Source organism: Sciurus vulgaris, assembly GCF_902686455.1.
Source record: "Sciurus vulgaris genome assembly, chromosome: X".
NCBI classification, from domain to species: Eukaryota; Metazoa; Chordata; class Mammalia; order Rodentia; family Sciuridae; genus Sciurus; species Sciurus vulgaris.
In genome coordinates, this window is record NC_136471.1 from 105,322,674 (window position 1) to 105,340,022 (window position 17,349).

Here is a 17,349-nt window from a genome sequence, read left to right on the forward strand (position 1 = left end):
TCTCACATAATAATGACCTAATGTGAAACACCCTCACATCTCAGAAAAACTCCCTCTGACTAAACTAGATGAAAGGCCATGTTTTCAAACAGCGTGTTCAAGACCTGGAGCACCGTGGCACCAGTGGACCAACTCATTCTCTCTCTCGATAGTCTCGCCGAGCTCAGGTGGCCAGTTGCAATTCTGTTCCTGTTCCATGAGGAAGTCCACACTCTGCCACACCAGTTCCCGATCTGAGGGCTTGAGGTGCTCATGGTAAGAAAGAAGCATCTGGAGAATGGATGACAGGCCATGAGCTGCCCCTGTATGGAGAAACAAAGCACAATTCATCCATATAATAGGGAAGAGAGGTGTTTTGATTTAGTGAAAAGACAATCACAAGACACCCACGCATGCGGCGCGCACACACACACATAATATTACTTGAAAGCACACACAGTACTGTAACAATTGAGTTGCCAAGTAACTAGGCTATTGACAAACTGTAGCCTGCAGGCTAAATCTAGACCATTACCTGCTTTTGTAAATAAAGTTTTATTGGAACACAGGTAGAGTCATTCATTTCATATTGTCTATGGCTGCCTTTGTGTTAGGACAGCAGAGCTGTATTTGTGACAGAGACCATATGACCCACAAAGCCTAAAATATACCGTCCAGTTTTTCATAGAAAAAGTTTGTTGTTCGAATGTGTAACAACAAATCCCATCATTATGTACAACTATAATGCACCAATAAAAAATACAGAAAAAGAAAAAAATTGTTGACAATTCCTACTTTGGAGATTTTTAAAAACATTGCAATTAACATGTTAATACCTTTTACAAAAACACTCCTAAAGTACTTGACAACAATTTGGTCTAAACATTCATTCATTCATTTATTCACTACCTAAATATTAAGCATTTACTATGTACCAGACACTATTCTAGGTGCTAAGGATAAATCAGTAAACAAAACAGTATAAATCCTTTTTTCTGTAAACATTATTAATTAGTGTAAATTTACTTAGTTCTTCACATTTAACATTCGTGTATTAGGCATTGTCTTGTCCTGGGATAGAGCGATGAATGTGTTTGTCCCTACTCTTGAAGACCTCCTCATCCAATCCAATGAGAGAATTAGGTTTATAAATAATTAGAGCATGAGATGCTAAGTGCTCTATGACAGGTGTGTATCAGGAGCGTGACGATTAATATTATGTGGCAACTTAACTGGGTCGCATGTTGGCCCAATATTTGGTTAAAAATGATTTCTGAGTGTATCTGTGAAGGTGTTTCTGAATGAAAATAATATTTGAATCTATAGAGCAAGTAAAGCAGATTCCCCTCTTCAGTGTGCGTGGGACTCATCCAATTCATTGAAGGTCTGAATGGAACAAAAAGGCTAACAAAGAATTTTCCAGCTAGGACATTAGTCTTTTCCCTGTGGACATGGACTCAGACTACAACTTACACTGGCTTTCCTGGGTCTGGCTTTTTCAGCTTCCATACCATTGGAGCCAATCCCTTTCTGCAAATTATTAAAAGGAATTAGCTCAAGTGATACATACAATCCATTTCTCTGGAGAACTTTGACTAACACAAGGAGCTAAAAGAGACCTCGGAAGGAGCTTAATGTGACCTCAGGGTTGGAGGGGGCCCTGAAGGTTTTGCACAGAATCTTGAATCCCTGACAGTTCTAACAGAGGATCCTGAATTAACAAGGGCCCAAGGCCACTTTTGGAAAAGGATTTAGCTTAACAAAGGGGGAAGGCAGCCCAGTTCCTTAGGAGTTTTCATTCATTAAGAGAGTCTTAATTAGTGGTACTGGGGTTAATATATTCCAAGGAATTGCTATTAAAACTCGACTCTCTAATTTTAAAACTTTTTCTTTGCATTCAGTCACCTTTCACTTTGCCATACTTGGAACTCTCCAGAAACAGTCTTATAATTGTATCCGGTAAAAAAAATTCTACTGCTCTTAAAATTTGGTCATGATGTAGTAGAGCATGCCTATAATCCCAGCAGTTTGGGAGGCTGAGGCAGGAGGATTGCATGTTCAAAGCCAGCTGCAGCAAATTAGCAAGGCCATAAACAACTCAGTGAGACCCTGTCTCTAAACTAAAAAATAAATATATCAATAAAACTTAAAAGGTCTGGGGATGTGGCTCAGTGTTTAAGCATCCCTGGGTTCAGTCTCCAGTACCAAAACAAAGTGAAAAATTTGGTCATGAAGTTTCAAAGTACCTTTGTTTCACTGGATTTGGAATTGTCAGGAAAAGTTTGCTTTTCAGTAAAGTGTTTATGCTATCTGGTTTGTGCTAGCTACATCAAGGGCCAGAATGCTAATTGTTGGGGGAAATTCTAGTTCTTGGCTGGCAGCAGTGAATGTCTCAAGTGTGTAAGGAAAACTTGCAGGGAAGAGCGTTCTGCTTTGGCTACCCAGGAAAGTAAACAACTACCCCAAATTGACTCAGTGTTACCAAGGGAACCCATATAGGAACCTGGTGGTCTGATCCCCCATGGCACATTGTGATTGGGCAAGAAACCTATAAAACGTATAGCTGTTCCTGCAATAAACGAGTTACAGGCTGCTCGCCACAAGCCTGCTTCCACCCAACTCCCAGAGTCTGGATCTTGACTCTGTGCCCTTACCTCAAGTATGAGCTAGCCTGGCACAAGAGAAACTACAGCTAATATCTCTAAAAAAACAAAAATCTCAAAACTGAAAGGAATAGCTCTATCAGGGGACTAGAGCAGACACTGTCAATGCCCTGCCATGCTCTCCATTCAAGTGCACCTGCCTCCCCTTCCTACTTCAAATACCTATCATTCTGAGGCTACAGGGGTATGCCCAGCTCAAGGGACAGGGCAGAATTACTAGGGAATTAACACCTCTGGAGCAGCTGACCAATAAAGTAGGGAGTTGGTGGATGAATAGCAGTTTCCTCAACTCTGCAGTGAGACAATTTCAGTGGCCTGTTCTATACATTCTCTAAGAATCCCCAGGGGAACTGGGCCTCAGTTGGCCACAGATGCTCATTATTGCACACTCAGTATCTTTCCCTTCCTTGTCTCATGTCCTCACTCCTCTATCCATGCTTTCTGGAATCATCTTTCAAATAAACTTTTTGTACTCAAATCCTTCTGTCTTGGGGTCTCATTGCAGGCAAACTGAGACGGGAACTGAAAGGTGTTTTGAGATAACTCTCATTAAAGTGGTTCATTAGCCACTCATTCATTCATTTGGGTATCCTCATTATGTGCAGGTTTTGTGGCAGAGGTCTAGGGATCACAAAGAAACAAAGTAAGGGCTGGGGATATAGCACAGCATGTAGAATGCTTGCCTGTCAAGTACAAGGCTCTGGGTTCAATTCCCAGCACTGCAAAAAAAAAAGTAAGTAAGTCCCCATCCAGAAGAGGACCAAAGCCCACTAAGGCAGTTGGACCAGTAAGCCACTAATTACAGTGTAATGTGATGAGGAGCCCCAATAAAAGTGTGGGCAGGATGAAGTAATGTTACCCAATTTGCTTCAGTGGAAAACCTGAAACACATGAATGTTTTTCAACACCCCGTTTGCCTGAAGCACAGAAAATATCTCAACAGATCTCATGACCTTGGTGCAGTCTTGAGGTCTCTCAAGATGAAGGGGTTGGAGGAAATGTAGTGTTCTAGGCAAAAGGAACATGCACAAAGGTATCAAAATATGAGGATACTTTGTATGTGGGAGACTGTTGGACAGCAGCTTGAGTCTGGAGAAAGAGGCAAGTGGTCTACCTTGTAAATCTTGCTCAGGAGTGCAAGGACTCTAAAGAAGAGTAACTAATTTACCCAGTATGTGGCTAAGATTTCAAAATTACTCCCTGTGATTCAGGAGTCTGCTATTAATTGACTAGTACTAAAAACTTCAAAATGTTAATGACCAAATCCCATTTCCCTATGCAGAGACACTACTTGCAGTCAGTGTGAAAATTGTTCATAATCTTTCAGCAAAGTAGGCTGGGCACAGTGGTAGAGGTGGGAGGATCTCTTGAGCCCAGGAGTTTGAGGCCAGCCTGGGCAATGTAGTGAGATCCTGTCTCAAAGAGAAAAAAAAAAAAAAAAAAAAAAAAAAAACGCTGATGAGACTTTCAATCTAAGGTGTTAAAATAGCTCCATTTAAGCAATCAACAGATATATGAAAAAATGTTCAACATCTCTAGTAATAAGAGAAATGCAAATCAAAACTACCCTAAGATTCCATCTCACCCCAATTAGAATGGCGATTATCAAGAACACAAGCAACAATAGGTGTTGGCAAGGATGTGGGGAAAAAGGTACACTCATACATTGCTGGTGGGGTTACAAATTAGTGCAGCCACTCTGGAAAGCAGTGTGGAGATTCCTCAGAAAGCTTGGAATGGAACCACCATTTGACCCAGCTATCCCACTCCTTGACCTATACCCAAAGGACTTAAAATCAGCATACTACAGAGATACAGCCACATCAATGTTCATTGCTGCTCAATTCACCATAGCCAGATTGTGGAATCAACCTAGATGTCCTTCAATTGATGAATGGATAAAGAAACTGTGGCATATATATATACAATGGAATATTACTCTGCCATAAAGAATGATAAAATTATGGCATTTGCAGGCAAATGGATGAAATTAGAGAATATCATGCTAAGTGAGATAAGCCAATCTCAAAAAACTAAAGGACGAATGATCTCGCTGATAAGCGGATGATGACATATAATGGAGGGAGGGAGAGGTTAGCGTTAGGGTTAGGGTTAGGTTTAGGGTTGGGGTTAAGGAGGGTGGCAAGAATGGAGGAAGGAAGGGCTGTATAGAGGGAAAAGAGGGGTGGGAGGGGTGGGGGGGAAGGAAAAAAAATAACAGAATGAATCAAACAACATTACCCTATGTAAATTTATGATTACACAAATGGTATGCCTTGACCCCATGTACAGAGAAACAACATGTATCCCATTTGTTTACAATAAAAAAAGCTCCATTTATGTCCAGCAGACTATGAAAACAAATACTAAATTGTTGTTTGCAATATTCATTGATATCTGCTTTTCTATTTTTATTTGTTCTTTTTAGATATACATGACAATAGAGTGTATTTTGACATATTACACATACATGGAGTATAACTTCCCATTCTTGTAATTGTACATGATGTGGAGTTTCACTGGTCGTGTATTCATATATGAACATAGGAAAGTGATGTCCCATTCATTCCACTGTCTTTCCCATTCCCATCCCCTCTCCCTTCCCTTCATTCTCCTTTGTGTAATCCAGTGAACTTCTGTTATCCCCCCTACTCTTATTGTGTGTTAGCATTCACATCAAAGAGAACATTCAGCCTTTGTTTTTTTGGGATTGGCTTATTTCACTGAGCATGATAGTCTTCGGTTCCATTCATTTACCAACCAATGCCATAATTTCATTCTTCCTGATGGCTGAGTAATATTCCACTGTGTATATAAACATCACGTTTTCTTTGTCCATTTATCCTTTGAAGGGCCTAAGTTGCTTCCATTGCTTAGTTATTGCAAATTGAGCTGCTATAAACACTGATGTGGCCATGTCACTATAGTATGCTGATTTTTAAATCCTTTGGGTATATTTGTTTTTAAATGACATTTTTAAGTATTCCTTTTAATGAATCTAGTGATAGTCTATGGCAAAAACGAAAACATCCAGTGTCAACATTAGAGACTCCCTCTACACTACAGAGGCCTATGCCAACATTCTCACTCACCCAAGTATTCAGTTCCATAGTAAGAATACATCAGGGGGAATGGTTTCCTCTTCTTTGTAGCATATTGCTTCCCCGAGTCCAGAATTGCCTGGCAAAGTGATTTGATCTGTGCCGGGGTCAGTACCTGAGTAAGGAAATCAAGAAGCAGAAGTCAAAGCAGGATCCTTTATCTCCTCAGACATTAGATTTTCTTGCTTCAGAAATCCATCAGCATACCCCCAACATTCTTTCCTATACCTAAATAAGCTCAGACCATTGCAGCTATTTTTTTTTAACCAGTGAGTCTCCCTTTGAGGTTAAGTTTGTCTACCCTCTTCAGAAAATTCACTGTTTTGATGGAAAACACACACCTTTACTGTTGTAGGCTGTTACAAAATGCAAAGACCACCTGATGGCTGTTCTATCATTAATCTTCGTCACAGGAACAAGAATTTGCTCAGAAAAGAACAAATAGTGATGCTAATGGATCATGCTTAACAAAGCTGTTACTCCTACTATACAGTATGGTGCAGGTCTAGTTCAATCAGCAGGCCTTCAATTTATGTCATTTGGACTGTGCTTATAAAGCCATGACTCTATGACAAGCTGCTGCATGACAGACTCACTGCAGCCATTTGCATTCCCTGAATGAAACCAGAGCCCAAAGTTGCTAAGGCAAAATAGCTTCTAATATCAAAAGGATGGAATAGACAATGACTAAAATGCAAGCACTTGCAGCCCTCCACTTTTTGTTCCACCTATACACAGTTTTAGGACTACAGAGGTTAAAATGTGCTCAGGTCTTCAAAGTATCATGGAGTGCATTAAGATTCTGCTCAGGTTCGCACTGCGCTGTGTCCTGCCCTTCCTCAGGGGCAGATTGGATGCTCCCTTTGGCAAGCTCCCATACCACCAGGCCTCTTGCTCTGGTGAAGCACTTACCACCTGCTGTGTTAGGTGTCTCCCACTGGACCATCAGTTTTTTGAGAGCACACTGTGACATCTCATCATTTTGTATCTAATGCAGAACATGAGGGGACCATTGGCAACTGATGAGTGAGTAAGTGGGTGTCAGATTAATTGGTATGGAAAGCAGAGCCCTCCCACCCTTCTTTCCTTCATTCTGTCTCTCCTTCCCTCTTTTCATGATAATTTATTTTTCTTTCTTTTTTATTTTTTTGGTACTGGGGATTGAACCTAGGGGTACTTTACCACTGAGCTGCATCCCCAGCCCTTTGGATTTTTTATTTTGAAACAAGGTCTTACCAAGTTACTTAGGGCCTTACTAAGTTCCTGAGGCTGGCCTGGAACTTGGCAATACTCCTGCCTCAGTCTCCCGAGTCACTGGGATTACAGATGGGCATGTCCATGTTCAGTCCACAAATAGTTCTTAGGCCCCTACTCTATTCCCCAAAGCCTGTTCTAGATATTGGCAATACAATAGTGATCATGATGGAGAATACTCCTGCTCTCATGAAATCAACCTTCCCAAAAGTCAGACTCACAAAGGAAAGGTACTAGTCTGATTAACCAGAATAAAACAAGTCACCTAAAGTTCAGCTTGATCGAATGAATCTGGGATCAAGGAAAAGTCCATTGGATTGTGGTCTCTCTCCTAAGACTCATACATCTCATTTTCCTACCTGAACTGTGGCATGAGAGCCACCAATTCCTTTTGAAATAAGCCCTAATGATTTAAGTCACAACTTGCTTTCCTAATTTACCCAATATTAAAAAGATAAAATATTCAGGGTTTTTTGGTCCTCAAATGTAGCACTTGATTGGAGAAAAAATTACTTGAGGAGGAAACTATTCATTAATTCTGCCAAATACTTTTATTGAGCTACTATTCTAATAAAACCCCACCTTAGGTATTATGGGGAAATTGTAGAAAGCAGGGGACACATTACCCTCCCGCCACCAACACACACATTCACAATCTACTATCCAGTGATGGAGATGGAATACAGATAAAAGTCTAAAACAGAGGAATTAAAATTCATAAACCTAGAGATGGAAAGAAATAGTAATGTAGGGAATTTAATGTTGACAATGAAATATCGCTCAACTTCACCAGCATTTTATTTTCTCCTCAGTTTTCATCCATCTGCTCAGAAACAAGTATATCATGGTTTTCCACCTACCATTCTTTATTTTTTATTTTTTATTTTTTGGTACCAGAGGTGCTTAACCACTGAGCCACATTCCCAAGCCTTTTTAAAATTTCCATTTTGAGACAGGGTCTCGCTAAGTTGCTTAGGGTCTTGCTAAGTTGCTGAGGCTGGGCTCAAACTTGCCATCCTCCTGCCTCTGCCTCCCAAGTCACTGGGATTAGATGAATGCACCACCATGTCCGGCTTGCTTACCATTCTTGTTTTGCTTACCATTCTTGAAGATCCTATCTTCTTATACATCCTCACTTTAAAGTGGAATAAGTCCCAGGTCTTTCCTTAGTCCAATAGCAAACTTCTCCCAAATGATTTCCTACCTTTACTCATTCACATTCTTACCGAATTTTCATTTGCTATTGAAAACACTAATTTACTGTGCTTTTATCAGGACCAACTCATCTTTCATTGAGTCTTACTCTACTTAAAATCTTGCATCATTAATCTCAAATCAACCTCTCCATCCTGTATAACCTCTTAGAAACCTGCCAGAGCCTTGAAGGACATGCACTTAATAGGATTCTATCCTGGCTCCATCCCATATTTTTCTGGGCAGATAGCTTCCTCTTCCACTGTATGCAGGTCCTGCTTGGCTGATATTGATTTTGAATCCACACGACAGAGGCAGTTTTTGTAGTAGGAAACAGTCACTGAATTTTCAGGATGTACTCATTTGTATTACTAAAATTCTATTTGACTTTCATTCCCATAACTGAAAATTGGCTTATTCTTTCCTCAGTTGAACATTTATTCATACGTTTTCCATGTTCATATGTGTTTGCTTGCTTATTTTTAATCCAGAAAAAAAAGTCAACTTGTTATTATGTGTTGCCCTCCCCCATTCTTTCCATCCCTGATGCACAGCCCAGAATGGGGAATGAGTTTATAAAATATTATTTCAAAACCTCCTCTGGTCATGCATCATGTCTGGGTGGTTTCCTCTTATCTCTCAGAAACACTGTGAAAAACAAAGAGAAACCGGTGCTTGTTCGGCTGGATAGAGACCAGTTATGCATGCAGTTCTTTATCTCTGGAAACAGACAAGACCTACCCTTGAGTTTATTGATCAGCGAATAAGAACAGAAAATAGTGCTCATTAAAAGTCTGTGTGTGGGGAACACTGAGAAAGAATGTGCCCCTCTTTTCCCCCCTGAACAAACAGAACAAAAAGAAAAAGGGAGATGAGGCCCAGGGGTAGGGGGTGGATCTTGTTCTTTCATTTGCTTTCTCAAACATCTCTCCATTTCCTGTTCAGAGCACACAGGAACTCGCGCATGAGCACATTCACTCCCTTCAAAATGATGGCCTCCGTGCTTTCAAGCACTCTGAGATCCTGGGAATGAGGGAGTGGCACTTCCTGGGGGTTAAAAGTGACTGCAGATGGCAGAGGGGAGCTCCCTTTGCCAAAACAGGTCCAAATTCTATCTCCTGTGTCTATCCGTGTGTTGATATTTTGGATAGATCACATCCTTTAGAACTTATTTTTTTGTACTGAATTAAACTAAATTAAGAATCTCAAAAATACAAAGCTAATCTGTGGTGCTTTAGTTTAAACAGTTTCATTATTGTAACTGACCCTGTAAAATATTTCTATTAGGCTGACCTCTATGTATGAAGAACCCAGACAGCAATAAAGCACAAGTATGTTTCTTGGCCCTGCCTGAGTCACCTCCATGCAGAGGAGAGTTGACCTTCAATTAAGGAAATGAATAAAATGGACCAAGCCACAGAAAGCTTGCTTTCTGTGTCAGCTCACTGCTGACACCTTCCCAAGACAAGTGTCGTACCCACAGCCCTTTGGGAGTGGCAAACTTTGCTAACTATATTTCTTTTTCTAGGCACCAAATACCTACTGCTCGTCCCTGATCAGTACTGATCGAATCCGCAGATAATGGCAGCCAAGGCCTGGGTGTGCCAGTATCCCAAGGCATACTGTGCCAATCGAATTCCTTTCTCAACAATTTGAAATGAGTGTTCAAAAAAAAAAATATGAAGCTGTCAGCAATCACAGCTGATGGTGAACACAGGTCAGGAGGTGGAGCTGGGTCCATGTGCAAACTGAGGTTTAGTGGGATTAGGCAGGAGCTGTGAGGGGGAATGACAGAGTAAATTACCCAATAGTGAAAGTGAAAGCGGACTAGGGAAGATACACTAAGAGAAACAAAGATACTGAAAGAACTTTAGAGAAAGGCAGTTGGTCCTTAAAGTTCCCTTAGTTACTAATAGTTTAGTGCTACTTCCTTTAGGGCTTCCTGCCAAGTTTCCATACAACACATATCCCTGTCCTCCTACCCCTCCTCTTTAGTCATTTGAGAAAGTCTTAGGATTTTTGTGGTTGTTGTTTGTTTTGTTTTGTTTTCTTTGTTTTTGTAATAAGAGCCTAACTAGAACAGGCACAGACATAAAGTCAACACTTTCATTTTTGACTCTTCCACCTTCCACATACATATACGAGCTCTGCTACCTACCATGCTATTCTATTTCCACAATCCCACAGTGCTGGGGACTCGAACCTGGGCCTCCAGCATGAGAGGCAGGCACCCTACCATGCTATTCTTTCAGCCCAAATAACAAGGATGCCTGCATCAAAGTTCATGAAGGGACTTATTATTATTTATCCTCAAACTTCTGTCAAAAGCCCCATTGAGGTAACTGAGATCTGAGAGGTATCTGCTTCTCAAAATGTGGTCCATGGACCATTAGCCTGGGCATCACCAAGAAGCCTGGTAGAAATGCAGATGTCCAGACCCCAGTCCCACTGAATTTTAACAATATTAGCAGGAGGTATGCAGGAACATTGAAGTTTGAGAAGTACTGAACTAAAAATGTTATTCATGAATTCTTAAATGTTCCTAATATTTGGTTAGGTCCCAACAACACTGTATATTTGGATCATATAAAGTTGATTTCCCATAGATTTCTTTTTCTAACTATGGGTTTCCTGAGTTTCTATATGAAGGAAAGGTTGATAGAAGAAATAGACAAATTTTCATTAACTGTTATTGAAGATATTGCTCACCCCATCTAACAAATTGATAAGCTTTGTTTTTTTACACAGGGACAAGCAAGAGTTTTGTCTTAATTGTAAATGCCAAGAATCAGAGTTAATTAGTACAGTGACTTTCTTTAGAGGTATCCCTATAAACATTTTTCTTCCTAAGCCTTAATCATTGGTTGAATGGTTAATGGTTTCATTCCACTTATACATTTTTGTTGTAAACCACCCCCCCAATTCTTTTTTTTTTGGGGGGGTGGGGAATAGGAAGAACAAAACTAAAGATCTTTATGATATAGGGAATAGGTGTCTTGGGGTGGCAATTCAGGGAATATGAATTATTAGTGTTGTACTACATCTCTCAAGCTATCCGGGCAGCCAAATCCTTACTGAGTCTGAAACAACTGCCAGGAGATTCTAGACTTCCCATCCCAGGTCGTGCTCAACTACCACCAACATTATCAAGCAATAGTCCCCAAAAGCCTCCAGTGCCCATCTATATAGAATGCAGGAAGTCACTCCACTATCACACCAAACACACATGTAACAGACTAAGAATTTGCTATTTGCTTAGGTGTTTTTCTCAAGCAATTTATTTCATCCAATTACTTTTTATCTCTCCATTTTGGTGGTTGTGAAGGCTTCTGCTCAGATAAAGAAAGAAGCCACTTGACCACTGATGAACATCTTGATTTCCATGGCAATAGTTTCGAGGGAAAGGCTTTTCAGCTGTAAGAGCCTGGGTATTTTTAGGATTTCAAGTTGATACCACATGACAATAGACTTGCAGAATATGCAGAATCAGGATGGACATATAAGCTGTTTAAGGTGGGAGGGGTTGACTTGAAAAGGAAGCTGAGAACTTGAAAATCAATGTGGAGTTCCTGTTCCCCTACCTACACCTTTTTGTGCCAAGCCCTAGAAGAAATGCTCTACTCCTCCAGATAGGTTTGAGATCTATAGGTAGTTAGGATGTATGTATCCCACTCCTTCCTAGAACTCAGGAAGATGGAAGCCTCAAAGTCTGGTCTCTTGTCTCAGGGCCTGGGACCAGTAAAAGAAATATCATCATATGGCATGACCTACATGAGAGAGTTCAAGACAATCCTTCATTTTCTGTGGGCACCAGGGTAGAGTAGAATAATACCCCATTCCCCCAAATAAATTTATTTAAAAAAATTGTCAGTCTAAATTATTGCAAATTAAAATAATGTTAGGGAATTTTTTTTTTTGAAAAGTCAACGTTCACAAGTGGTTATATTTTTATTTTAAATGTCTCTTTGGGGTTGTAGTTCACTTGGAGCTCACTAGGTTACAGGGAAAAGCCAGACCTTTCAGGACATCTCTAGAGTGGGAGGAGGTTTATTTAAGGCATTAAGAAGACAGAAACTTGGAAGAGCTACTTTAAGGCAGAACATCAGGAGTACAGGAAGTGTGGAGGAAGCTTAGAGAGACAAAATAAGGGTAAGTGAAAATGTTCGAGCAGGAAACGATCTTAATAAACAGAATAATTCTTGAGTCTTAGGCGCAAAGCTTATGAAAGGCACTTTGGAGGTACATGCATTCTAAATAATGAGACGAAGTAAAACTGTGAACCATTTAAATAATGGAACATTCAGCATTCATTTAAATGTTAAAAGCAGTGACCTATAGGAGTAAGAGGCTGGCAGTAAATACTGAGGGCTTCACAAAGGAAAAGAAATATGAACTGAGTTTTGGAGGATGAGTAGGAAGTGGATAAATGAAGCAGTGAGAAGGGTGGGCATTTTAAGCTATGAGATGATGGGGGAAACCCTATGCTAGCACAATGCTTCTCAAATCCTAATGTGTAGGGGAATCATGTGAGGCTTTGGTATAAATGAAGATTCTGATAATGTAGGCCTAGTGTGGGGCCAGGATTCTAGTTTCCAACAAGCCCCTAGATAATGCCAAGGCTGATGTTGCCGGCCATGGACAACACTTGAAGTAGCAAAGGATTATGGGAATATCGAGGCTGGCTGCAGCAGGGAATTTCTCTAGGGAAAGGTGAGAAGTTCCCAAAGACAACTGGGGAAGTAAGAAGGAGCACCAGGCAAGAATGTCGCATGCCATAATTTAAAAGATTAGATTCCCCAGAAAGGAGAGCAGCAACAATGGGAAATTCTCTACCAATATGCTGCATGCAGAAGGAAACATGTCCGAATTTACAAACCCCAATGGGAGCTCTCTTAGCCAATGTGGCCAGGTTTGTTATTTTCTTAATTAGTCTCCAAATGGGGTGTGTGTGCTGGTGCAGAATGAGCAAGTCCCTTCCATCTGATCTTCCTGATGGTTCCTGACCATGATTATGCTGGACTATAAGAAATGGGGGCAGGTATTTGAGTTGATGATCATTCTTCAGTCATTAAAGGAAGCCAGTGGGGAATTACAGTGATAAACAGTTGGTCCCAGATACCATTTCACTGTTGTTTCTTTTCCCTCCTCATGTTAAGAAACACAAGCCAAGAAAACAATGGAAACCGGAAAAGAAAAACAGGTTTTACCCCATTCTTGCAAACTGACTGCTGACTTCAAAGACTCATTAGAAGTGCCTGCTAACTCAATCCACGTAGCACTAGATAATTTCCTTCTTCTGAGACCCCACTGTCTGAGGGCCTGAGCTTCCTTATCTACAAAAAGGGGATCACAGCACTTGTCCCACCTATCTCTTCAGGTGGTGGTGAGACGCTTAGGAAAAAGCAGTTCCCAATGTTTGGTTGCACACTGCAGTCACCTGGGGAGCTTTGAGAAATCCTGATGGCATGGCCACACTCCAAAACAAAGACATTCAACTCTCTGGGGGTGGGGATCTGGCATTGGAACCCTTTTCAAGCTCTTCAGGTGATTACAAACTGCAATCAAGGTTGGGAACTACTGCCATGAAATAGTACAATAGTTTTTCAAAGCAAAGTGATAATAATATAATTAAGATGACGAGGAGGGCAGCTGGGGTCGTGCCTCAGTGGCAGAGCACTTGCCTAGCATGTGTGAAGCACTGGGTTCGAGTCTCAGCACCACATATAAATAAGTGAATAAAATAAAGGTCTATCAACAACTAAAAAAAAAAGATGAGGAGGAGGAAGAGGATGACAATGATGAAGAATAAAAGGAAAGACAAACAGAAAATGTCCTAGGTATAGAGAAATGCCTTTGGTGAGAGTCATGGAGGAATGGAAAGGAGATATCAGATGTTCACATGAATGAACACGCCCTGTTAGGTCAGAGGTCCATTAAACACTAGCCAGTGTTTCCAACCCAGGCACCAATGCACATTTTGTGGGAGGGTAATGGGGAAATCACAGAACACAGTAGACAATGCACTAGACTAGGAATCAGGAGATCTGGGCTTGAGATCCAACTTTGGTACCATTACCATAGTTAAGTCATCAGATCTGTTCCCTCATCTATAAAACAAAGGGGCTGGGCTAGAATCTGTTCACTATGTCAGTGTGCATCTTAAATTTTAATGTGTCTAAAAATCATTTGGTGAGCTTGTTGAAATACAGCTTCCTGGGCCTCGCTCTCAGAGATTCTGGGTTAGAAGCTGTGGAATGGGATCTGAGATCCTGCCATTTCTAACAAATTTTCAGGTCATGGTAGTGCTGTTGGGAAAGAACCTCAAGGGTTGCTCTGTACTAGGGGGCCTCTAAGGTCTCTCTGGGCTCCAAACTCTATGGTTCTCTAAGGTATTGGAGGAGTCTGGCTTTTGAATATGAAAGCCTAGCATAGTGATCAAAAACATGGCTTTTGGAGTCAGATACAGACCTTATTCCAAGATTTAGCTTCACCACTTTCTAGTAGTGTGGATTTGGGCAAGTAGTTTATCCTTTCTGAGCTTCAGTTTTCTCATTTGTGAAAAGCTGTGATAATAAAACCTACCTCATCGAGTTGCTGTAATGATTCCATGTAGACACTTAGTGCAGTTCCTGGCATAAAGCACATGCAAGCACTAGAGAAAAGGGACATCTAAAGTCTAGTAGTGACTCACATTCAACCATTCAGCCTTTGAGGCTTGCGTTCAGGAGATTTCTCAAAAAATAACTATTATTGCCCACCTTCCTTGCCTCATTCTCCACCAAGGACTAGCTTATGGTCTCCTGCATTCCTAAACTGTGGTAAACCTGTAATTCGAACTACTAATGCAAAGCCCTTCATGTCTGTGTATTTACTTTTATTTTTCCATTGCCACACTTGTAGCCTGCGATGTCCCACTTTTGCCAAAAGCACATTCCTCTGCTCTTTCAAAATACCTCTCAAGTTTACCTCATTTCTAGATAAGTCTCTGTCACTAGCTAACTATGTGACTTTAGACAAATCAAGCAACCTTTCTGGACCTCAGTTTCCTCTTCTGAAAAAACAAGGAGTTCAGCTGAGGTGGTCTTTAATGTGCCTTTGGTTTTAACATTTTGTTATTTAGTGATTCAATATTTTATGGCAAATATTTGTAATCCTACATATACACATTTGGGCTAGACTTCTGGAATGTGATTGTGATAGTCCATTTCAGTGGTTAAATTTCTTAGAATAGGCCAAAAGTCCTTTGCAATGATACTATATCACATGTTTAATTTGTCCTGTTCTAGAACATTTTAACAAAAAACATATTTTCTTAAATACTTTCTCCCTAGTCAAAAGCTTAAAGAACAAGAACTCTTTTGGGTGGGGTACTGTGGATTGAACCCAGGAACACTTTACCACTAAGTTTATATTCCCAGCCCTTCTTATTTATTTTGACACAGGTCTCACTAAGTTGCTGAGGCTGGCCTCAAACTTGTTAACCTCCTGTCTCACCTCCCAAATCTCTGGGATTACTGGCATTTGTCACTGCATCTGGCAGGACCAGAACTCTTTTAGTCTCTTGACATCATTTGTTTAAATATCTGGAGTTACCAGTCTTCTGATACCCCCAAAGTGAATGACTACATTACAAACCTGGATGTATAAGTTGACCATTTTACACCAGACCCTTCTCTAAGCCACTATTGAATCAGTACACCATTACTATATTCTCAAACTATACTACTATGGTTCAACTTTTCAAGTGCCCACTGGGTGCCTGATACTGTGCTAGAGAGAATAAAAATATAGAGACAAATATTTGCATGTATCCAGATAAATAGTAAATGTTTTTCTTATTTGGAAAGACCAATTCTGATTACATATTTGTGGCTGACATAGTTGGTGAAATACTCAACATCCATTCTCTTCTTATGCCTTGCTAACCAAATCTCAATTTTATTGGGGTGACAGTTAGATCCAACCCTAAGTTATAGCGATTAGCCATAGCCAAACATGTCAATCCTATTGTTCCTTACCTTCTTTGTAGGGAGTTGGCAATGCAACTTCATTTTGATCAATGGGGAAATCTGCAGGAACTTCATGGAAAGCTTTTTTTTTTCATAATAAATGGAAAAAATATGGATGGATTTGGCTGTTACCACTCCTTCCTTTTTTTGTTGTCTTGAATGTACATGTGAGGCCTGAAGTAGTAACAGCCGTTTCTTAACATGAGGCAATTAGGATGTAGATGATAAGACAACATTCAAAAAACTATGATGGAGGGTGGGAGAGAAAATCCTAGGGTTTGTGGACATAATCAAGCATCTGTAACACAACCAAACCACCCATTTCCAGACCCTTGCTTTGAGAGAAAATGCAATCCCTTTTTTAAAGACATTTTTCATTGGGTTACTTATAGCCAACCTCACATCAACTGGACAGCCATAAGGTGCCAACCTAATAACATTGCAAACATTGCATTTCCCTGCAAAGCAATTTTTCTTTGCTCATGTACACTTCTGTTTCCCCAGAAACCTAGCTCTGGAGCTCTTTAAAGTGGGGCTGGCTACCTGAGTGGGCAAATTCAAAAATACAATTTCCAGTTCTGTCTTTACTTGTGATTGATTTTTCTCATTAAGTGCTATCCTAGAGCCCAGAGACAAGAAGGGAAAACACGCCATCACCTTTGCTGCCATTGTCCTGGATGACCTCTCTATTCCTTCCACTTATACTGCTTCAGGTCAGAGACAATGGACATTTTCCAACTATCTCCATGACAGTGGATCTTCAAATCCCCAAAGCCATAGAGGCCTGGGCAACAAATACTGTGAAGCAATTATCTTCTTTTGAAGCAAGGGCTGTCTCCTCAACTTAAGTGACTGCATTACATACTGCCTATTCTGTCATCTTACAGAGTTATTCAGGAAAATGATCCTAGATGAACAGTAGTTGAACAATTTGCAACATCTTAAACTTCAATAGCTCCTTCACCTAGATGCTTTCAACAGATCCAGCTGAAAGGATTTCTTTTGCTGAGCCTTTTTTTTTTTTTAAGTACTGAGGATTGAACCCAGGGGTGCTCTGCCACTGAGCTACAGCTCGTCTTTTTTTGTTTGTTTGTTTTTTGAGACAAGATCTTGATAAGTTGCTTAGGGCCTCGGTAAGTTGCTGAGATT

At 40.5% G+C, this 17,349-nt stretch overlaps 1 protein-coding gene across 1 annotated transcript in view; it reads right to left on the reverse strand.

The window, feature by feature from the left end:
• LANCL3 (LanC like family member 3) overlaps positions 1-17,349 on the reverse strand; it is a 105,488-nt gene that overhangs the window by 22,981 nt on the left and 65,158 nt on the right. Inside the window, exons 2-3 of the mRNA XM_079122910.1 lie at positions 5,735-5,858; positions 105-302 (exon numbers count right to left, since the gene is read on the reverse strand). Coding sequence (XP_078979036.1) covers positions 105-302; positions 5,735-5,858 — 322 coding nt within the window. The remainder of the gene's footprint in view (positions 1-104; positions 303-5,734; positions 5,859-17,349) is intronic.